The sequence below is a fragment of the Pan troglodytes genome, chromosome 9, assembly GCF_028858775.2.
Source record: "Pan troglodytes isolate AG18354 chromosome 9, NHGRI_mPanTro3-v2.0_pri, whole genome shotgun sequence".
Lineage (NCBI taxonomy): Eukaryota > Metazoa > Chordata > Mammalia > Primates > Hominidae > Pan > Pan troglodytes.
Genome location: NC_072407.2, coordinates 22,782,359 through 22,806,020, shown reverse-complemented (window position 1 = coordinate 22,806,020; position 23,662 = coordinate 22,782,359). Strand labels below are relative to the sequence as shown.

The window sequence follows — 23,662 nt, the reverse complement described above, 5'->3', positions numbered from 1 at the left end:
TAGCTGATCTCCAGCAACATTTTTCCAGCTTACCAGGTAAAGGAGAAAAACTAGACCCCCATACTCTCCTATAAGGTGCCCTAATAGGCTGGAAAGAGGGTTCTCTGATTTCAGGAAGGAAACATTTAGACTATACAAAACATGTATGTAACTACTTTTTCTAGCTATTCTGGAGAAGAGTTCTGCATACCACTTTTCACTGCCTGGGGCAGAGGGGACTTGCATATCTTGGAGAGCTGGACACAGGATTGTGGGTTACTCAGAGCCCTCTTGTTGTCCACCCATGGTTCAAAACCACTGGAACTAGGAGACAGAATGGCACAACAGCGAGAGCATGAGCCTGGAGTCCTAGGTCATAATTTCAAACTCATCTCTATTCTCTTGAGCTGTGTGACCTTGGGCAAGTTACTTAACCTCTCTGAGCCTGTTTAATGCTCCCTCATTCATGAGGTCATGGTGAGGATTTAATGTGATAAAGTTTGCAAAGTGCTTGCATATAGTAAATCCTCCTACTGTGGTAGAGATGATGATGATGGTGATGATGATGATGGTGATGATGATGATGATGGTTGTGATGATACTGCTGCCACTGATTCCACAAGGAAGACACCTGCAAAATTCTGCTCCTGCCTCTGCAGCTTGACCCCTCAATAGGCTGGTATTTTCCTCAGGTCCCTTTGATGGGGTGGGGTTATTCAAAGGGATACAGAATACAGGAGAGGGAGCCTTCTTATCTTTGCTCAGGGTTTTTGTCTTGATCCTGGCTCAACAGCATCTTCTTACCTTTTCCATCCTGCTGCAGGAGTGAGAGAGAGAACCACGCTGCTGATGACTCCGAGGGAGGGGCCCTGGACATGTGCTGCAGTGAGAGGCTACCGGGTGAGTCTTCTCAGCACCCAGCTCCTCCCAGACCTCAGAATGGAGAGAGAATGCTCCGGCTGAAGCTGGGGCTGGAGTAAAGCCTAGCTAGCTGTGAACTTGCACAAGAATATCCATGCAGCTTCTCCATAGCTCTTCGTTTATATGGGGACTTGTTTTTCTGATCCCTGATGCCTTCTGACCTGTTATCACTTGGAGCTGCTCTAGGCTCACATGGAGGGAAGAGCAGGCAATTGAGGGTGTGCTAGGAAGTGAAAAGAAGGACGAAGAGCTGAGGAGTACAGGGCTCCTAGGGAATGACCACTGACCGTTCAGTGCTGGGCTGACTTCAAGAGGTAAAGGTAGGAAACAAAACCTGAAGGCAGCATGAGCCAAGGATGGGGTGGGGGATGTGGAGAGCTACCTGACCTCCCTGTTGAGAAGCCCGGCTTGAGGGTGAAACTGTGCTGCTTGAGTCCAGTTGACCACAGTTGCAGGGAGCCAAGCCATTGCAGCCACCATGGAGATATTACCAAGGCACTCTTGCCCACAGGGTGGCAGCTTGTCCCAGTTGTAGCCCCATGACCCACGCCATGATAAACAGCCTCAGAAGGAAGAAAAAGAAGGGGTGGGGGGAGAGTTTTACATTTTTTTATAAGTTTTTATTGTTCTTTTCCTTCTTATAACAAAAGGTTAACTGTCAAAATATTAGAAAATAAATACAAATAAAAAAAGAAAAATCGCCATAATCCTGTAACATAGCATATATTTTCATATCTCTCCTTCTGAACATTTTGTTAGAAGACAAGTCTTTTGGGCCAGGCGCGGTGGCTCATGCCTGTAATCCCAGCACTTTGGGAGGCCAAGGCGGGCAGATCACGAGGTCAGGAGATCGAGACCATCCTGGCTAACATGGTGAAACTCCGTCTCTACTAAAAATACAAAAAATTAGCCAGGCGTGGTGGCGGGCGCCTGTAGTCCCAGCTACTTGGGAGGCTGAGGCAGGAGGATGGCGTGAACCCAGAAGGCAGAGCTTGCAGTGAGCCGAGATCACGCCACTGCACTCCAGCCTGGGCGACAGAGTAAGACTCCGTCTCCAAAAAAACAAAACAAAACAAAACAAACAAAAAAAGACAAGTCTTTTGAACTCTAACGTTGAAATTCCAAACCTGTAGCTTGTCAGATACCTCATGATTGGCAAGGAACCTTAGAATGGAGTCTTCACGTGATACTCTTTAAGATAGACATTGGAAACAACCAGGTATGAGTCTAAAGCGATGACTCTTCAAAAAAAGTGGTATTTTATTCACACCACACTCAGTGGCCCAGCTCCTGAGGAAGCCCTTTGGTGCAGTTCATACCTTAACCAGTAGGGGGTGCCATTGCTCAAAACACTTGGGACAGCCTGTTGAGATGGTCTAAGATGGGACCATCTGTCTAGAAGAGAATTCTCTGAAAAGATGTGAGAACTTCCTGAATATCTGAATGGCTGTCTTGCGGAAGGGGCAGCAGATCTATTCTGTGTATCTTAGGATGACGTAAGCCCAAGGCATTGAAATTAAAAACAGGCCTTTGGCCCATAGACGCAGAACTCTCTGACTCTAAAAGTGGTCCAGTCATAGAACTCGATAATTCCAGAGGAAGAAATGAGTGTTCCGTCACAGGAGGCATTCAAGTACTAGATAGATAGACAATGGAGAGGAAATTTCCACAATGGGTGGGAGGTCCAGATGACATCAGAAGTCCCCTTCAACTATTAAACAGTTCTGTGATTCAGATATGAGTCATAGAATTCGGAGATGACTCTACAATCAGGGATGGCCCCACTGACTAGAAGAAATCTGCAGAAAATAGGACAGGATGAATAGGAGTCCAGAGAGTAGCACGGTGTGGAGGAAGAAAGAGCATGGGATTTGGCGTTTGAGTCCGCCTGTTCTGCTTCAGGCTGTGTGTTTATGCACAAGTCACTTAACCTTGCTGGAGCTCCAGTCCCTCATCTGTGAATAGAAACAATAGCAATATGAATATTTATCCTCACAAGGGTCCTGGGGAAATAAATAAATGTAACCACTCAGTCATTCACTCAAGTACTTATTGAGCACCTACTAGGTCTCAGGTACTAGGTGCTAGATATATAGCGGTAAATAAAACAGACATAGTCCCTTCCCTAAGGAAAGTTCATGGACAATTTCAGCTCTGAGCTGCTTCTGCAAAATGGGATGAAGCCACAGCAGAGAGGCTGCAGTAATAAGCATAATAGGTTAAATCCCAATGTTCTCTCCCATTTCTCCCCAAAAGCCAGCAACCAGTGTAGAATAGAAGAGTTTTGGTCGTGTAATATCCTAGGAAATCAGTGTCATTTGCTACCCCTTCTTACAGATGAGAGGACCAAGGCCCAGGGAGCTTAGGCAGTCTGTCCAAGGTCACTTAGCTGGTAGAGGGAGGATTCACTCCAGGCAGTCTCTCTCAGTAGCCCGTGTCGTCACCGCTACCTTGTTCTGCCTCTGTTGTCCCCATGGAGCCAGTGTCATCTTCTGGCACCCTGTGGACTGAGGCAGAAAGAGTTTAGGTGTGTTTGTTCCAGATAGGAGTTTGGAGGAGGTAGACAACGTCACTGTGCCTGTCCCTATCTGTGTCCTTCCTCTGGGAAGTCCTGCTTGCAGAGGCCGAGCAAGTTGTGTGACCCTCTAGACTCCCACGATGCTATCCTGATAGGGGATTGCAGTAATTATTTGCCTCCTCCATGGGGTCATGAGCTCTCTGAAGACAAGGACCTCTCTATTTCATCTCTGCATCCTCCATGTCCAGCATGTATTCACTCATTTCTTCATTCTGTCACTACCGATTGAGCACCTACATGTGCTGGGCACTGTGGTAAGCACTAGAGATTGAACAGAAATCCAAACTGAAAACAGTTCCCACCCTCCCAGGACAGTATTATGTGCTAGTCAAGAACAGGGACTCTGGACCTCAGCTTGGCCCCACCACTTACCAGTAGATGATCATGGACAAGCTACTGAATCTTTCTGGACCTCCCATTCACAATATAGCAAGAACAATATTCACTGCTGTGCAGAGTTGTTAGAGGATTCAGTGAATTAACAGAAAGCTTAGAACAGCGCCTGGCATATAGCAAATGCTGTACAGACATTTGCTATTAAGGAAAAACAGACAACAAATAAAATAAGTAAGTCATGCCACATAGTATGGTTAATAGTAGTAAGTGCTATGAAGACAATTAAAGCCCTGAAGAGGGGGATGGGAAAGAACTGGGGAATGGTTTGGCATTGTGAATAGGGTAAATTCACATTGAATTTGTGGAAATCTACTCTACACCAGAGCCTGGTGTAGAGTAGACTTCCACAAATGTTTGTCAAGGACACTGACCTGTACTGCAACTTGGACATAAAAGGAAATGGGGGTTTGTAGGCCAAGAGAGTTGGAGTGTTAGGCCTTTAGAAGGAGCCCATGAGCACTGCAGGCAATTGCATAATGATGGTATAAAAATCCAGCCCTCAAGTACTCTTTCCACTCTCTGTCTTACCCAGAGGCGAGGCAGAGTGAGGGCCAGCCATGCCTGGTGGCTCATTCGTTCCCACACCCACCTTCGGATGGGGGCAACATGGCCAACACTCCGAGCCACCACGATCACCCAGATCTGAGCCAACACAGGGCAGGTCATACAGTCCCATCAGAGCTTTCTCGGTGGAAACGTCCTCAGCATCACCAACACCCCCTGGCAGCCCCCCCCCAACAATGCCCCAGGGCCAGGCATGCTGCCTCACAGCCCCTGGGACACCCCCCACATGTGCTGTCGCACACTCGTGTTTGTGCTCACGTGTCACAGCCACATGCTCCCCGATGCACATGCATGTTCCCACGCACAGTCACCCGGGCACGTGGCCTGCCTCTGTCTCACACAGCCCTGCAGGGGCGGACGCACACCTCCAGGCTCACACACCTGCATGCCTTCCTCTTGCACACTCACCTCTCTCAGCTCCATCCCTCCATCCCGGGGCTTCCACTCTGCATGCTTCCTGGAGATGTGCTTGCTCTCTCGTTCCCTCCTTAGGTGTCTTTCTCTTTCTCCCGCTACTGTACCCCTTCTTCACGCACACTCTCGAAAATGACTAGGCAGACTCCTTTTCTCCCTCTCCATTCTCTGTCCTCTTCTCAGGCTCTCAGTCATGCCCAGCTCCCCGGTACTGTGGGGGCACTGAGTGTCTACCCCACTGCCTTCCCCACCCCTGTGCACATGTGCACACGTGTGTTTTTCTTCTCCCTCATGCACACACCCTTTTTCATGTGGTCACCCTCCTCTTCTCTTTCACTCTTCCTTTCTTGCTCACTTCATTTGCTCACAGTCACCCAAACACTTTGGTACATTCAAACGCACAATCTCTCTTCTTCTATGTGTAGGTGTTCACATTTGCAAGACACCAGGCGGCACTGCTAATGCTGGGGACTCCACTCCTTCCCCCAACCAGCACCAGTACAGGCCTAGCCCAGCATAGTCCTAGCTCCCAGCAGCTGCTGCGGAGGTACAAGGTAGAAGGAGGAGGTAGATAAAGCAACAGTAGGTGCCAGTGGGGGCCAGCACATGGAATAGAGCAACATCACCAGGTGTTGCTCTCAACAGCATCATCATGCAGACTCATGGGCAGGCCTGCAGGGACCAAGGTCAGACTGCCAATAAAGACCCTCGCAGTATACCACCCCTGCTCAGTCCTGCACTGCAAGGGCCATCGCTTGCATGCATGCATGTGGGCAGGCCAGTCTGTATGTTCAAGCTTGGTCCACACTCCACCCTAATAGCTACTCCTTGGCCACCCCTCAAATCTGAAGATGTGTAAGCAGGAGACAGTGTCTACCCTCACAGGGATGTACCTGAGCAAGAGACCCATGCAGGCTTCAAGCCATTTGGGCAGGAAATCCTGAAGTCCTAGTAGTTAGAGTGTATCCTGGAAAGGGGAACATGGACACCAGCTGCTAACAGACTCTAGTTGAGTATATCTCCTGAGCCCTATGGACTTCTCTGCTCATGGGGAGTGCCATGGACAGAAGAGACGGGGCACAGGGCCCAGGTCTAAGGACAACGCTGCCCTTGGGAACAAAGTACTCCTGGAGCCTTCCTGCGGGCAGCTGGCTGGAGCCATGACAATCCCTACCAACCTGAGATTTCAGTGTGTCATGATTAGCTGGCTTTATGCAAGGTCATGAGTAAGCTGAAGGCCTGAGTAGGCCATTGCACTTTTGGTAGGAACAACTGGCCTCTTGGGCTGGTGATTCTGAGACCTACTCTCCACCTTAGATCCTGATGTCTTGCAACCCGTCCCCAACCCAGTCCTAGGCACTCTGCTCTGTATCATTGTGGGTATTAAGTGGACCCTTCCTTCGGGCCAAGGACAAGGTCTAGGTCTCAGCAAGATGCCACTGCCCATCCCGAGTGCCACTTTTTAAAGTAAAGCAGCTGGAGGCCTGAATCAAGGAAAGCTTTGTCACCCTAGTCCTGCAGCACCTATCTCTGACCAGCAGGAAGGAACAAGTCATAGCTTTCATAGCCTTCCTACCATGCCACAGATGAGGTCTTGGACCAGCAGCCAACAAGGGCAGTTGAAAAGGCAGCCTGATTCTTTTATCCACTCCATTTTATTGAGCACCTACTCCATGCTCCATGCTTGCCAGGCACTGGTGATACAGTGACAGGCAAGACAGACATGGTCCCTGCTCCTAAAGAGTTTAGGGTGCCATGGAAGGGTACAGCCATTTTGCAACCCTATCTTGGTGGGTCAGGGAAGGCTTCCTCTAAGAAATGACCTAGAACATGAATAGGGTCTCGATTCATGTCTTCAGGAACCTGCTGTGTCAAGCATTTTAAGGAGCAGGTTTACCTCATAATGGGCCTCATCCCTGATCCGCTAGCCCCTGTTTTCACAAAGCTCCCCAGAGTGGTGCTTAGTACTGGTTTAAGCTGGTCTGTGTGCAGGTGCAGAAGCCCAAATGGACAAACCTCCAGAAGATGGACCTGGTTGTAGTAGTACTGCTGAGATGTCACCAGTAGCTGTCAACACTCAGTGGTAGAGGTTCTGTTGATTTTTATTTCTTTGTTGAATTGATGGTTCTGTTTTCATTCAAGACTTCAAATGCATTTAGAGATATTTATTGTCATTGATGGTACAATGAGTTTTTTACTTGAGTCTTCAGAATGGATAATTAAAGTATAAACGAAACACCATTTGGATGTGCTAAGAACACTAACTGGGCAGTATTCTGTAACGATGCCATTGTGTTGAGAAAAGAAGTACCATCCCAGGTGCCCACTGGTCAGCAATAGTAGAGGCTAACTATTCTCAGACACCAGGATGGAGCCCATCTAGCTAGGCCTTGGGGTGCTATGGCCAGGCAGCTGGGTTCAAATCCCAACAGCATGACCTGAGGTAAATTATGTAACTGCTGTGAGTTCCAAATTCCTCACTCTAGAATAAGGGTAGTAATATGATGACATCTTCACAGAGATTTTGTGAGGATTAAATGAGTTCATGGACGTAAAGTGCTTATTACACAGTGCTCTATAAATGATAGCTAATAGTGACGGTGATGGTTGTTCCAGGATATGGAATGTGAACAGAAAAAAAACCTTTTTTTCCTTTGTGTTTTTTTTTCTTTGTGTTCCTGTGCCCGGGGCTCGGGCGTCAGGTCCAGGCCAGTTCTACAGCAGCGGCGTGGGGTAGTGTATCTGGTGTTCCTTTCTTGACTCCCCACCACAGGTCTGAGACCTCACTGAACCAGCACAGCCACAGGCAGGAGTGTTTTCTGCTTGCATGGTTAAGGGGCCAGGGTTGGTGGGGAGAATGATCCTCCGTTTTCCTTCACCAGGATAGAAACAGTTCTCATATTCTAGGGAGTTGCCTGGATGTGTGATGACACTTAAAGAGAGTCTTTGCAACTGAAAGAAGGAATGCATCTGGTCCAGTCTCCTGCATCTTCAAAGGTTGATGCCAATGCCCTTTTAGACAAATGGGCATCCATCGTACTCCTAACATATGCAGTGACAGATGCCATTACCTTTCTCTTTGGTCTGGCTCAGGGACAAATCACCCCAGCTCTCAGGAATTCTTTATATCTGAAAAAAAAAAAAAAAAAAAAAACTCATCCTTCCATTGAAGCTCATTTCTTCATTTCAGATCTCAGCATCTGTTTTGGTTGTCTGTTGCTGCCTGACAATCTCAACACTTGGTGGCTTCAAACAACAACCATTTTATTTGCTCATGACTTGGAGGGTCATGCAGGGTTTAGCTGGGTGGTTCTTCCATACCATGTGGCATCAGCTGAGGTCACTCATTCAGCTGTACACACCTCATTCTGTGCTGGGATAGAATGTCCAAGAAAGCTTTTATTACACGTCTGGCACCTCAGTGCTCCTACCTTGGGCTTCCTCACAGCATGATGGTCTCATGGTAGTTGGACTTCTTATGTGATTACCAAGAAGGAGCACTCCAAGAGGGGCAAAAAAGAAGCTTCAGATCTCTTAGGGCCCAGCTCCAGAAGTTACACGGTGTCACTCCACTACATTTTGTTGGTCAAAGCCAGTCACAGGGTCAGCCTAGATCCAAGGGATGGGAAGTAAATGCCACCTCGATAGGAGGAGTGCAGAGAATCTGTGGCCGTCCTTCATCCACCAGCACATCCTCTTTATAAGCTTTCACATTCCTCCTAACACTAGCTTCATCCTCTCCTAAAGCTTCCTCCCCTTGGCCTTCATCCCATGTCTCATTCTTTTCCCCAGCCTTCCACTATTTGAGCTACTGACCCTTTGTTGTTTAAATCTTCGGCTCTTTTGCTCTTCCCTTTTCTTTGGCTCTCCTCCCTGCCACTTCAAAGAGCACAGCTGTGTGCAGTCCCACCCCTAACATTTGTAAGGCTGTATATGTTATGTCTAGATAGCTAACTGTTCGAAAGCAAGTTGATAAGCTTTGAAAAGAAATATGTTGTCCTTCCACCCTGACGAATATTCATTTGTAGGGAGTTTAAAAGCCAGGTTCAAATAGAGAATTCTGAGTTCTGCACCAAAATATGGGGTCTAGGGAAAGCCAGTCTCCAGTCCACCCCTGCTCTGTCCAGCACCACAAGGACACTCATGAGCACTTGGGTAGATGGGTACCCCAGTCCACACATCTGAGCTCCAAACACACCTTCTGCAAACAGTCACCTTAGCCAGTTCTAGGAATACACACAGCACAGTGTACTCTCATGAAGCAGTCAAAAAAGAGGGCCACCAGGTCCAGGAAACAGGCTGAGGAGCATTTGACCAGGGAATCTGGGGTTTTGAATATGTGGCCTTACAGGGAGAATGTCCCTTTGGTTCCCTGGACTCCTTACCTGTGAGGAGGAGCATACCTGATGGAGGATTGGAGCAGGGCCCTTCAAAGTGTGAGATCAGGACGAGGGACATTTTCTTGGGTGTAAAGACAGTGCTGAGTGTGTCTGCCCTTGTATTGGGCATTGCCTTTCACTGATGGGCTTGGACAAGCCCTGTACTGCTCCATCCCTCCCATGAGGCATTTCCACTGTGAAATGAGAAAAGCAATTTTTTTCATGGTAGTTATAAGAATTCAGTGAGACAATGGATGTGAATGGGGATTTGTAAACCATACAGTCTTATACACAGCTCATTTTTTTATGGTTTCTTATTGTCGGATTCAGAAGCCCTGGATGTGAATGAATTTGGACTCCGCCCTTTTTGAGCTTGGATCTTGCATGAATCACTTTACATCTCTAAACTTTGGAATTTCACACACACACGTATGAAAATGATGTGTGGGACAGGTGGGGATGTTTATTAGGACCTTGGTGCTGTTTCTTTTTAATTCCAAGTGGTTAAAACCTGAAGGATGGGCTGGGTGCAGTGGCTCAGCCTATAATCCCAGCATTTTGGGAGGCTGAGACGGGTGGGTCACATGAGGTCAGGAGTTCAAGACCAGCCTGGCCAACATGGTAAAACCTGTCTCTAAAAATACAAAAACTAGCCAGGCATGATGGCTTGTGCCTGTAATCCCAGCTACTCAGGAGGCTAAGGCACAAGAATCACTTGAACCCGGGAAGCAGAGGTTGCAGTGAGCAGAGATCATGCCACTGCACTCCAGCCTGGGTGACGGAGTGAGAATCTGTCTTAAAAAAAAAAAAAAAAAAAAAGTGAAGGATGTAAGGGACCAAGAAGAGTTATCAGCAAAGAGGGAACTAGGCTGTCTGAACCAGACATAAGCCAGATGTCAGCTGGGGTAATGTTGCCTTTTAAAATACAGATGAGAAGCCTGCCCAGAATTTCCCATTGCACACCATTTTCCTAAACAAGACAAGGTTTTGCATACAGCATCCTTCTTCTGAGGACCAGTCACTAGCCTACCCCATCTCAGCCCTGTTTGGGCTGTGCCTGACATGACTATTAGATATTGAAAAAGATCATCTTTTTTTTTTTTAGAGTCTCACTCTGTCGCCCAGGCTGGAGTGCAGTGGCACGATCTCGGCTCACTGCAACCTCCACCTCCCGGGTTCAAGCAGTTCTCCTGCCTCAGCCTCCCAAGTAACTGGGATTACAGGCACATGCTACCATGCCTGGCTAGTTTTTGTATTTTTAGTAGAGACAGGGTTTCACCATGTTGGCCAGGCTGGTCTCGAACTCTTGACCTTGTGATCTGCCCGCCTCGGCCTCCCAAAGTGCTGGGATTACGGGAGTGAGCCACCGCGTCAGGCCCGAAAAAGATCATCTTTTTTCCCATATCCCTGTTGAACATCACCTAGCTTGAGGCAAACCGCTTATCAATCACAAGCAAGACCATCTAGAATTGTGCATTAGTCCTCTACCCAGCCCAGTGCCACCCTCTGCCAGTCTTGAGTAGCCTCCCAGTAGGTCCTGGTATCCAGCAGCAGGGCAACCCGCATCCTCTTAGGCCTGTCTCTCCTCATTGGGAATACAGCCTGCTATGAAAATCCATATTACCTGAGGAAGGGATAAAACCGCTTGCATTAGTTATATTTTGCTACATAACAAATTACCCCCAAAACTTTGTAATTTAAAACAACATTCCTTATCCCCCACAGTTTCTAAGTCAGGAAGCCAGGAATGACTTAGCCGCATGGCCTAAGTCAATGTGGCCTGATCTCTCACAACATCTCAAGTTGTTGACCAGGGCTGCAATAATCCCCAAACTCGACTGTGGCTGAAGAATCGACTTCTAAGCTCACTCACAGGTGATTGGCAGGCTCCAGTTCCTTGCAGCCTCTGGGCCAGAGGTCTCAGTACCTCGCCACACAAGCCACTCCACGAGCTGCCTCAGTGGCCACACTGCAGGGCAGCTGGTTCCCCACAGAGTGAGTGATCCAAGAGAGAGCACACGAGGGAGCAAGAGCATGTCCAAGATGGAAGTCACAGTCTCTTAGGACCTAATCCTAGAGTGACATGCCTTCACTTCTGCTGTGTGCTATTGGTCATGAAGACTAACCCTGGTACCACGTAGGAGGGACTGCACAAGGATGGGAAGACCAGGAGGCAGGGTTCACTGAGGGCCACCTTGGAGGCTGTCTGCCATATTGCTTAAAAGTTGAATCCTTGTAATCCAAAGAGGCATAGTCTCAGGATATGCCTACGTACAAAACGATGCACGAGGTAAAAGTGCACCTACAATGAGAGAAAAATACATCAAAAGGAAAACAACGCCTTTCTCAGTGAGGCAAGAGTATGGATGACTTGGTTTTGCTTTATGCTTTTATTGTAGGGGGAGGTCTTCATATTTTCTAAAATCATTAAGAAAAAGTGATTGGCCACTCCAAAATACTAATTAATCCTTGCCAAGCAAGAGTGATAGCTGGTGAGAGAGTGGGCCCTCTAAGTTGAGTCACCACCCTTTGGGTTGATTGGTTCAACTTGGCAGGTGGAAACATGGGGCTGACCCAACCCTAGGGATCTTAATGGGGCTGGTTATTCTTGGAGACAGCCACCAAGGCATGGAATTCCCCTCTGCCTGTAGAAAGCCAAGAAAATGACTCAGAGGTCATGTTGGTGAACCAGCTCGGAGGAAAGGAGATTCAGGGGTCTCCTTGACAGTCGGCTGTGCTGCAGCTCAGTCCATGAGTCTTTCTCCCTTCGGAGTTGTTGATTCCCAAACAGCCAGGGTTTCTCTCTCTCCAGCTCTCCCAGTTCCAGGATGCAAACAGGGTGAAGGGCCCTCAATTTCCGTTCATTGTTTCCCCCATTGGACCTTGGCTCAACTTCCAACTCGGTGGTTTTGTTTTGGGTTTACTTGGAGAGGAAAAGGTGGTTTTCGAGAATTTCTAGAGCATCGTCCATCATACTCCTCAGTGCATGGTCCTGTTATCTCCAGTGGGCCATACTGGCTCTCTCTTTAGTTTTATTCACCTATTTACTTCCTTTTATGTCCCACTGCTGTGCCCCCTCTCTCAACAGGTAATGTGTTTAATGTGTGTTTTTTGTTGCCATGCGCCCTTGCAGAATGGGTGATGTTTTTTGTGTCTATATTTTTAATTGTGCATATTGTACTGTGTTAAATCTTGTTCTTTTTACTCAACACTGTGTTTCTGAGTTCCCCCACGGTGCCATGGTACTCTGATCCTTTGCTCCTAAGGGCTGCACAGCACTCCCCAAGATGTCCCTGAACACTTGGCCCACCAGCTCCCCAGCCATGGGCTTGCAGATGTCTCTACTCCCCTACCCCCACCACACGTAGCACAGGAGAGAACACTGGCTTACATGCTCCCTTGGGGACTGTGTGAGGATTTCCTTGACATTAACATCCTAGGGCAGAACCACCAGTTTCCAGACTTTTCTGCTTCCCATACTGGTTCCAACAGAGACTGGAAGAAGCCAGAGCAGAGAAAACTAGGAGAAGGTGTGGGTAGAGTCTGGGGAGGTAAGCAGGGGCCAGAGCATGGTGGTCCTTTGTTGTTAGCCATGGCAAGGGCAAAGATTTTGGTTTTTATCCTAAGAACAAAGGGAAGCCATTGAATTAAACTAAAGCAGAGGTTCAGATTTATTTTTAAGTAACAGTGGATCTTTAGAGATAGAAGGACCCTAAAAGACCCCTAGTCCCACTCTTTGAATTTACGGGACACTTGGAAGGCCCCCTGAGGTAGTGAGATGGATGCCGCAGATCACACAGCCAGAGAGTCCAGGCCCCCTGACACCTTGAGAACGTGGTGTGAGCCTCCCAGGCTGCAAAGACCATCTGATGGTTGGCAGCCTCTGGAGGCTTGGGATTTGCCCTGCTGTCCTGGGGGTACCTTGGGCTGAAGAGTTCACTTCCTGTCACTTGGATTTTCCTAGACCTCTGAGGGCATTTAACAGGATGTTTCAAAGAACCCCAAGCCAGAACCCAGCCTTCCACTGCCATGGGGCCTCAAGCCTTAGACTTTCCAGATAGCCACAGGCAATCCCTGTTGAACTTCATATGCTAGCTTAATGAGAGAGCTGAACTAGAGGCTTAAAGATGAGCATGGCAGTCCTGGTTTTGCCTCTTATTCTCTGGATCTCGTCAGTTTTCTCATCTTCGAAATGAGAGGATGGAGCAAGATGCTCTCTCAAGTCTGTCCCTTCCTCCCCAAGCATTTGTGCTTAAGTCTCAGGCAGTGGGGACCTCTGGTACCTCCCTGCCGCAGGGCCTCTGCTGTCAGCTCTTTTAGTTCTCAGCATGGGCAGCTGCTGGGGGAAGCAACACCCTCAGAGTTTCATTGACCCTTTTCACCCTCGTACTTCTGGGCCTCCACGCCAAAGAGGCACAAAGAACTGAGCCTTTGTTTGCAGCAACAAAGCTGTTTGCAATTTCAGATAGAACCATTTTATTATATCCCATCCAAAGAGTGCTTGAGTTGTGTTTTGTTTTGAAAGCTTGTTAGCATTCTGGACTTAATTATCTGGCAGAGACAAAACTCCTCCACCCCCAGTCCATGCCCACTCCATCCACCGACCCCAGTTGCCAGCCAGCAGCCTCAAAGCCCCTGCCCATGTCCAGGTGGGGCACCCATTGTCCTCCTGGGGGGCTCATCTGGCAGATGAAAGGGAAATCCTTACTGCTGCCTCTCCCTCACTCTCCCCTTTCCCCATCATCTCTAGATTCTGGCTCCCATTTATTGAGTACTCACCATGTGCCAGGCAGCAGGCTAAGCATTTTGCATGTTTTAATTCACAGCATCCTCTAAGTCCTATGAGGCAAGTTTATTTGCTCTTTTAAGATGGAGTTTCGCGCTTGTCACCCAGGCTGGAGTGCAGTGGCGCGCTCTCTGGCTCACTACAAACTCTGCCTCCCAGGTTCAAGCAATTCTCTTGCCTCAGCCTCCTGAGTAGCTGGGACTACAGACGCACACCACCACGCCTGACTAATTTTTGTGTTTTTAGTAGAGACGGGGTTTTACCATATTGGCCAGGCTGGTCTCGAACTCCTGTCCTCATGTGATCCACCTGCCTCGGCCTCCCAAAGTCCTGGGATTACAGGTGAGCCACCATGCCCAGTGACTACATGGACTCTTATAACCTAGCCTTACAGTCGTATAACATCACTTCTGCCACCTTCACTCCATCAGGGCAATCAGCCAGAGAGGGGACATAGATGCCACCTATTGATGGGAGAAATGGTGAAGAATTACAGACGTATTTTAAGACCACCACAGGAGTTAAGTTACAGAGAAGTTAAACTGGCCTAAGTCATGTAGCTGATAAGTGGTGAGCACCCATGTTTTAGTCCAGAATCTTCTTATGTCAAAATTTGATTCCTTTTCCCACACCCATCCTGCCTGCCTGGAGAATGTGGAGATTAACAAGACTTGGGCCCTGCCTTCAGCCAGCTTACCATCCGAGATGGACTTGCTGCTGGCCCAAACCCTTATCATCTTCCTACCTCCTCCTGTGGATCTCTTGGTCGTGTTGCTCACTGATGAGCAGGACTAACAGGGTGGAGGGGTTGCAGAGAGCCAGTACAAATTCCCAGAACTCCAAATCCACCACCTGTTTGCTTTTGCCTTTGCTGGGAGAAGCTGGAAATTTTTTCCTCCAGGGCTTCTCTCACTAGGAGTCCTATTGGTCAGTGTTGAGGTTGAAACATAGAACATCTTTAAGGCAGGAGATAATCTTAGTGAAGAGCCAGGCATAGAGCAAGTGCTTGGTTAGTGTTTGCCGTGTTTCAGGGACTCTGCTCTTCAGCACCATATATCCTCTAACACCTACTTTGCCTGCTATACACCCACAAAAGGTAGCAGAAAATAGGGAGCCACCTCCAGCCTCTCCCAGTGAGTACAGAGATCACAGCAGTGCCCAGCAAGGCCAGGCTGTTCCTCTCAGAGCCCACGGGAGTGCTGAGGGTGTGATATTGCAGTGGCAGCAGTAGCTGATTGGGCGTATTCCTTCTAGACTCTTCCACCACTCCGCCCTTCTCAGTTCCTCTAGCAGTACCTCCTTTGATTCTGGACCTACCCAAGCAAAACTTCAAAATAGGCCAGGTAGGCAAACCTGCTCCACCCATCCCCCTTGTGGGTTTCCAGACTTTTCTGTGGAGTTAGAGAAAAATCATAGACTGTGGAGACCCACCAACCTGGGTTCAAGTCCAGTTTTGTCACTGCCTGGCTCTGTGATCCCAGGCCAGTCACTTAACCTCTCTGTGCCTCAGTGGCTCCCCATGTAAGACATGGGCAATCATGTCAACCTGCAGCACGGTTGTGACTATTGAACAGCATAAGACTGACAATGTACCTGGCTCCAAGCTGGCAGGATAGCAGGATAAGGGAGGGCAAATCCTCCCTGTGGATTCATGTCTTCACAGGAGAGAGCTGTTGGGAAATTGCCCAAGATCACCCCTACCGCTCCTATATCGCCCTCCATCCCCACAATGAGATAGGAGCAACAATCGTATGAACAAGAAGTCAGTGTCTACTGGTGGCATTTTGGACACAGTTGACAGGCCATGGAGCCCAGCCAGCATCATCACCCGGATGGTTGAGGGGTGGGACTGCTGGAGACTTGTTAACAATGACATGGTGTGGCAGGCAGAATGCCTCGTCCTAGGAGCAGGGAGTTAGTCTCATCTCGTGTGTGGCTAATAGCATGGGCTCTGGAAGCAGTCTGCCTGGGTTCTAGTCTTAGCTTCTACCCATTTATTAGCAGACCTCAGCCAAGACTTAACGTCTCTGTGCCTCAGTTTCCTCATGTGTAAAATGGAGGTAAGAGCAGCGCCTACCTTCTGGGATTGTTGTGAGGATTAAATGTGTTAATACATGTAAAGCACTTGGAACCGCACCCAGCACACAGTAAGTCTTCAACGTTCAGGCTCTGCCCTTGGCTGGCTGTGGACCTGGGGCAAGCCACTTCCGCTCTCTGGGCCTGTTTCTCCATCTGAGAAATTAATGGGCTGAACCAGATATCCCCCAGGGCCCATCAGGCTCTGACAGCCGGTAATTCATGAAGTCCAGGCAGGTCTGAGTGTCATGTTCTTTTGGGTAGGGCTCCCTGCGACCGCTGGCCACATTGGGAAGGGAAGAAAAGCTAACTGGGACAGAGCTTGCTTTCTCATGTAAACAGGAACAGACTGAGCCAGCCTTCCACTCCAGTTCCGGTGGGCTGGCAGCCTGGGAGCTCAAAGAATGAGTCACTGACAGGAGCAGCCACAGTTCTGGAGCTCAGGCGGCACCAGCTCCAGGGCACAGAGTAGCTGCAGAGTTCAATGGTGGGATTTGGGAGCTGGGTGACAGGAGAGGGATCATAGCGTTTCCCTGTACCCCAGGTGAAATCTGAAGGCCATTTGCCTGCATGCCTTACCCAGGATCCTACAGCTTTGGCCTGGGATACTGAGCTTTGCCTTCCAGGGCTTGCTTCCTTCCCTCCATATTACATGTATACTTTGAGGCTTCATCAGCTGGGGACCAGGCACAAAATCTGCACCGTGGCCCCCATGCAGCTGATTAAGGTTCAAGGTTCTGCCCCCCACCCTCCCCCGACCCCAGACATAGGACCTCCCTGCCTTGCTGCAGTGACCCTTTACTGAGAAGCGGCATGGCAAAATGGAAACATCACTTGATGCTGGAAAGCCCTGGGTTTGAATCTCAGGTCTGCACTTACTTGGCCAAGACACTTAACCTCTCTAAGCCTTGATTTTTCTTGCCTGGAAAATCCCATCATCCTGTGCAAGAGGTGAGTCCATGAGGAGCCCAATGTTAAATCACTTGTCAGCAAGCTGCCTCTGAGTCAGGGTTTCATGCGTGGCAAAGCAGCTACCTCGCTGTGAACTATTGAAAAGCCAGCCCTTGACACAAGCAGCCGCCTCTCACTGACAAAACAGGGCTGACGATGATCGCGTCTACCTCATAGGGCTGTCGAAAGAAGCAAATGCAATTGCGTGTGCAGAGGCACTTTGGGAACTGCAGAGAGCCAGCCCAGTGAGGTGGTATTATTCCCAGAACAAGATAGTGAGTAAAGGAGAGGGCAGGGAAAGGATAAGAGCTGACGTCATTTCTAGGAGCAGGACAGAGCCCAAAAGAACAAACGGGCCTAGGACCACAGTGGTCCGTGCAAGTGGAGGCTGTTTCCTTCACTGCTGTATCCCCAGAGCCTAGCCCAGTGCTTGACAAAGTAGGCCCCCAGTAAATACTTTTCTGAATTGCATGACATTGAATCTTTGTATTCCCAGTGCTTGACGTATAATCGGCGCTTAATAAATGTGTGTTGGACTCAGGCACAAATCAGCAGAGACTAAGACCAGAGTGGCAGGCTCCTAGCCCAGTTCTCCATCTTTGAAACTAACACCAATTTCCATCACAGACATCCACTGCCCACCCCCGAGATCAGGGGTTCTTAACCTGAGGTCCATGCATCTCCCCAAAAATTATGTGCAGAATATAGAGTGTGTTTGAAACATATCTTGCTGGATTAAAAAAAAGTCAGATTTCTACCCAGAAAAATATCTAAATAAATCCTGCTCTGAAAGATGTACATCTACCAGTTGCCCAGTAAATACCCATCAGTTGGATGCATCTGGTCCCCAGGGCTGCCAGGTGACCAGTAGTCTTAAAAAAATTGTAAGCCTCCCCCTCTCTGAGCTACACATCTAGGGCCCTATGAGCCTGCAGTTTTTCCTACCACCTCCACAATGTGCAAGACAGTTAACCTATCTTTCATATGCAAAAGTAATGATCACACATTATCCGAGGGACCTGCCTCTGGAGTGGCTGTTCTGCTGCTGGGTGGGTCTCACAGAGCCTCGCATACTCTGTCAATCTCTTACATCCCAGTGTATGCATTTAGATGTGACAGGTGGGAGTCGAGGCCTGAAACCTGAGAATCCTGACTAGGCTTCTTGATATCAACTCAGAACTTTGATCTTTTTGAAAAAAATATTTTTCTTACTAGAAATACATGTGTGCATGTGTCTGTGTATGTATACACATACATATATATTTATCTATTGGAGGAAATTTAGGATATGTAAATGAAATCACCTCTAATCTCACCCCACCCCAAAGAACTGGTGTTACTACCTGGCTTTAGTCTTCCCATTTACTGTGTACAACATTTATTAAGCACTTACTATGTGCCAAGAGTTCACTGCTCTGTGCTCTATGATCTCTATTGCATGTTAACCTCTAATCTCACATCAGGTATTTGCTGTCTTTTTATAGACATATTTATACTTTCTTAATTTTTAAGGTCAGTGAGATTATACTGTTTTGTAACCTTGCCTTTCTTAGTCCATACCATCAAAATTTTTTCCCATGTTATCAAATATTCATCAGCAGAGTCATTTATAATGGCTGCATAATGTTTTATTGCAGGCAAATTTCATGCTTCTCAGACTGGGGTGCATGTATCCCTGAGGGCAAAGCCATAGGATAAATGTCACACATCTTCCTGAAGCAAAATTTGTGATTCAGAGCTTTAGGAGAGGGAAATAAAACACATTATTTTCATATCAAAACGAGTACAAATATATCGTAGTGTAGAATGCAGAATACCCATGTATCTTAATACAGGCCAGGCGCGGTGGCTCACGCCTGTAATTCCAGCACTTTGGGAGGCCAAGGCAGGCAGATCACCTGAGGTCAGGAGTTCAAGACCAGCCTGGCCAACATGGTGAAACCCCATCTCTACTAAAAATACAAAAATTAGCCAGGCGCAGTGGCTTGTGCCTGTAGTCCCAGCAACACAGGAGATTGATGCAGGAGAATCGCTTGAACCCAGGAGGTGGAAGTTGCAGTTAGCCGAGATCACGCCACTGCACTCCAGCCTGGGTGACAGAGCAAGACTCTGTCTCAAAAAAAAAAAAAATGCAGCCAAGTCCAAGATCATGTTATTCCCCATAGTCCCATGTTCCCTCTCCTCTGAGGTTTGCAGAAACATCTAAGAAGCGCTGAATTCTAGTTCAAGCCCTTCTTTTTACAGATAAGGAAACTGAGACCCAGGGAGAAGAAGGGATTGCCCAAGGTCCAAGTATGTGCTCTGCAGAACCAAGGCACAGAAGCCAGGTAACCCCTGGGTCTGTCCCTTCCCACCGTTCCATATTTGGCATCACCTGTCAACTGTGTGTGGGCAGAGACCTTGCCCCTTGAGAAATCAACCCCCTGCTTATCAATAGTAGCAACTCTTGCCTTGACACGTGATCCTTCTTTTAGCAGCAGCTTTTCCTTTTTCACCTTGCTCCCAGGATCTGAACTGACTGCTCAGGTGGTCAAGAACTATAACCTCCATGGACAAAGGTAGATACCCTCTCGTGACCCTCTTAGACTCCATTGGCACTTAGATGTATTGCTTAATGCACTGTATTGTAAACATGTCTTTACTGGTCTGTTTTAGCCACGAGACTGGAGCCTTTCGAAGGCAAGAATTATGTGTTAGCATTATAATCTGCCATTTATTGGGTACTTACTAAATGCTGAACACTATGCTAGGTGTTTCGTCTGTAGTATCTAAAATATTTATAACAGCTGCCAGGCGCAGTGGCTCACGCCTGTAATCCCAGCACTTTGGGAGGCCAAGGTGGGTAGATCACTTGAGGTCAGGTGTTCAAGACCAGCCTGGCCAACATGGTGAAACCCTGTCTCTACTAAAAATACAAAAATTAGCCGGGCATGGTGGCACACACCTGCAATACCAGCTACTCAGGAGGCTGAGGCAGGAGAATTGTTTGAACCCAGGAGGCGGAGGTTGCAGTGAGCCAAGATCGCACCACTGCACTCCAGCCTGGGTGACAGAACAAGACTCCATCTCAAAAAAAAAAAAAAAATATATATATATATATATATGTATATATATATTTATATTTATAACAGCTTTTCAAAGTATGTATTATTATCTCCATTTATCAGGCAAAAAAAACTGAGTAAAAGAGTGTCCTTTGCCCATCAGCATTCACTCATTTAGTAAACATTTATTGTAGCCTTACACACCAGGACTTAGGCTACATGCTGTAGACATGAGGATGAACAGAGCTGATACCACTCTGCCTTCATTGAACTTCTTGGTGGGTAGAGGAGACGATATTCAAAAATTATTTTACAACCCATGGCAAGTGTAATGTAGCCTGAAGCCTATCTGACTGCCCTGGATTGAAGCCACCTCCACCCTTACCAGCTAAGCAACCTTGGGCAGCTCTGTTAACCTCTCTGCACCTCATCTTCCTTTTCTGTAAAATGGGGATAATAGTAGTAGCAACTCCATAGGGGTGCTGTGAAGAATTAAAAAATTAACCCATGTAAGGCACACAGAGAAGGGCCCCTGCACATTCCAGGCACATTGCTGCTGGTGCTGATGATGATGATGATATGAAGGAGAGGCATGGGGTGCTCGTATGTGATAGAGCAGGACCTACTTCAGGGGACATCTGATTGAGGTCTACAAGATGAATAGGTGTTACCTCGGCAAAGTGTGTGGGAGGCAGGGGAGGGGAGCAGAGTGTTGGAGGGATGTTCCAGGCAGAGAGAATAGCATGTCAAAGCATAGGGGGCGGGCTTACCTGAGGAACTGCAAGGAGTGAAGCTGAAATGGGCCCGGCTGGGAAGCAGGAGCCTGTGCTACAAACACAGCTCCAGGATGGGGTTCTCTGCACCACAGTCTTGATCCAGGCCATGGGAGATGCTCAGTAAATGTTTGTCAAGTGAGCGAGCAGCTCATGGACAAACGGCTATGCTGGGCCCACATGGTTCTGTTGTCACCCAAGTCCACTGTCCCATATACAGCATGATATGTAGACAGCCCCTTCCCAGCCGTCACACTGTATACATCGATGTTTTGGTCCCTCTTTTCTTGACAGTAAACTAAATCCTGTGAGTTTGGGTGCAGACCTCCAATATCTGGGACTCACTGAGGTGGCTGCAGCTAGAATCCCCATGCTATAGCCAGGGGCTCAGATCTAAGCCATTGGTGTTCAGACTCTTTAGTAGCAGAACTCTGCCTTGAAATAATCTTAGCAGAAATCCAGTATATGGTACAGGGACAGGCAGAGCTTCTGCCCTTGAGGGGCAGACATAGGGCCTCAGCCCCTGTGCACCTGAGAAAACACTAGGGCTCTGTAAAGCACAGTTAGAAAAACTAGGGTTGAACCCAAACCCCATCTTCCAGGTGGGGAAACTTAAGATCCAGAGAGGGAGTGACTCTCCGGAGTCACTAGGGACAGACCCAGAACCGGCCCCAGACATCTGGTATCAATTCTGCTACACCAAGATTTTCCGGCACTTCGCCCTAACTGCCCCCAGCCCCTCTCATTGTGCAGGGAGTCTTGAGATGGGGTGGGGGCACATGGATGTGGTCTTGTCAAGAGTCTAGCCTCCAGCCCCAGTTAGGGCATGGCCCACATGAGACAAAAATCCACAGGGCAGGCGTGGGTGGGTTGCTCAGGGTCATGGCCTGGTTATGCCATGTCTTTTTTTTTTTTTTTTTTTCTGCTGCTGCTTCTTTTTTAATTGAGTTTGAGGTGGTTGTTTTTTGTTTCCTTAAGAAATGGAAAAGAATGAAGCTGCGTAAATACAACTATATTAACTCCCTGGAAAACCTCCTGCCATTTTAACTCTGTTACTGGAGAAATAAAAGAGAAATAATTTGTCCACCCACACTTAGCTCTTTCTGACGAAGGTAGGTGAATATTGCTTTGCTAATCGAGGGTGACTGCTGGAAGTGGAGCCACGCTGACTGATCCCAGATTGAGAGGCAGCCACAGCCACCCCAAAAGGGGTGGCAGAGCCCTGCCTGTGGACAGGGCCGGAGTCATCGGCCCGCATGGCCCATCTTCCACAGGTCTCCCCCAGCCGATAGTGATGGAGGCACTGGACGAGGCTGAAGGGCTCCAGGACTCACAGAGAGAGATGCCGCCACCCCCTCCTCCCTCGCCGCCCTCAGATCCAGCTCAGAAGCCACCACCTCGAGGCGCTGGGAGCCACTCCCTCACTGTCAGGAGCAGCCTGTGCCTGTTCGCTGCCTCACAGTTCCTGGTAAGGATGGCACAGGCCTCACAAGGGTCTGGAGAGAGGGTGGGTGGAGGGCCAGCCTCCCACTTCCTCCCCAGGATGGCCACCTGGAAGGCAGGAGGATAAGGGGCCTCCCTGGTGTTCCTCAGGAGCTCCAAGCCCTCAAGGCTGGGATAAGGGGAAGGCTGGAATTCTGAGCTACCGCACCAGCATCTGAGACCTCACACCCTGCCTCCCTAACCTAAGAATCCAGAACACAGGGCCTCCCCGACCCCTGAGCTCCCAGCCGTACAGGGTTCTCCTGAGAACTCCTGTCTGTGGAGGCCTTTCTGGGAGACTACCCTTTTGATGTACATATTTGTGAGGTCCTCTCTGGAAAGGGCTTTCTCTTGGTTCCCTTCAGTCAGCTTTTCTCCAAGGAGAGTCCTGAGGCCTCCCCAGGCACGCAGTACCGGGGCCCTGCTCTCAGCTGCCCGGTCTGGACCTTAGAGGTTCAGGAGCCTCCATGCAGGGCCAGGTTGAGGCTGCAGGTGAGCTCTGCTGGGGGAACACGGGGGAAGGGGGCCGGCTCCATACTCAGCCTGCTCCCCTGTGCCCCAGCTTGCCTGTGGGGTGCTCTGGTTCAGCGGTTATGGCCACATCTGGTCACAGAACACCACAAACCTCGTCTCCTCTTTGCTGACGCTCCTGAAACAGCTGGAACCCACGGTGAGTAAGCTTTGGGGAGTCCTAGGGTAGCAGGGATCTGTTGGGGGCCTCTAGTCCCACCCTCCCCAACCTCCAGATTGGGCTTCTCTGAGTTCAGAAGATACTTCCAAGCCCCTGAAGTTCTTCTGCCTGCTCCCCACCCCAGACCTGGGACGTGATTTTCAGAATCTTGGTTTTGTCATCATTGCAAGAGCTGAGAACTCTGCCCCCACCACCACCCTGACCTGTTTATCTGATGTTCCCCAGGCCTGGCTTGACTCTGGGACGTGGGGAGTCCCCAGTCTGCTGCTGGTCTTTCTGTCCGTGGGCCTGGTCCTCGTTACCACCCTGGTAAGGTGCCTCCTGACCCCAACCTCAAGGCTGTCCTCCTCTGACCTTGAGGCCTGGATTTCTACCAGCTCCCATCTGACTTACAGGCTGGACATTCTGGGTGGGGCAAGGAGGGATACCTATCTCTTTGCACAAGTGTGCCAGCCTGGGGCAAGAGCCTCCTTCTTTCCGAAAATTGGTTTGCAGTGATCTGGGCTAAGGAAAGGGGATGAGACAGGGAGAAGACTGGTGTAGGAACTCCCAAGCCCCACTGAGAAGGCCTGAAGCCACAAGAAACAGAGAGCTGGGAGAGGGAGGGGCAGGAAAGGAGAGTAGGCAT

At 48.8% G+C, this 23,662-nt stretch overlaps 1 protein-coding gene and 1 long non-coding RNA gene across 4 annotated transcripts in view; both read left to right on the top strand.

Annotated features, from left to right (window-relative positions):
* The window catches only part of PTPN5 (protein tyrosine phosphatase non-receptor type 5), a 63,061-nt gene that overhangs the window by 24,582 nt on the left and 14,817 nt on the right, over positions 1-23,662 (top strand). For all 3 annotated transcript variants that reach the window (XM_003312951.7, XM_003312950.6, XM_003312949.6), the window contains 4 exons: positions 803-879; positions 22,136-22,329; positions 22,906-23,013; positions 23,260-23,343. In XM_003312951.7, coding sequence (XP_003312999.1) covers positions 855-879; positions 22,136-22,329; positions 22,906-23,013; positions 23,260-23,343 — 411 coding nt within the window. In that variant the 5' untranslated portion in view covers positions 803-854. The remainder of the gene's footprint in view (positions 1-802; positions 880-22,135; positions 22,330-22,905; positions 23,014-23,259; positions 23,344-23,662) is intronic.
* Positions 19,288-21,914, top strand: LOC134807334 (uncharacterized). The gene is made up of 3 exons (XR_010147506.1): positions 19,288-19,371; positions 19,551-19,602; positions 21,840-21,914. It is a non-coding gene; the product is annotated as an uncharacterized LOC134807334 (long non-coding RNA).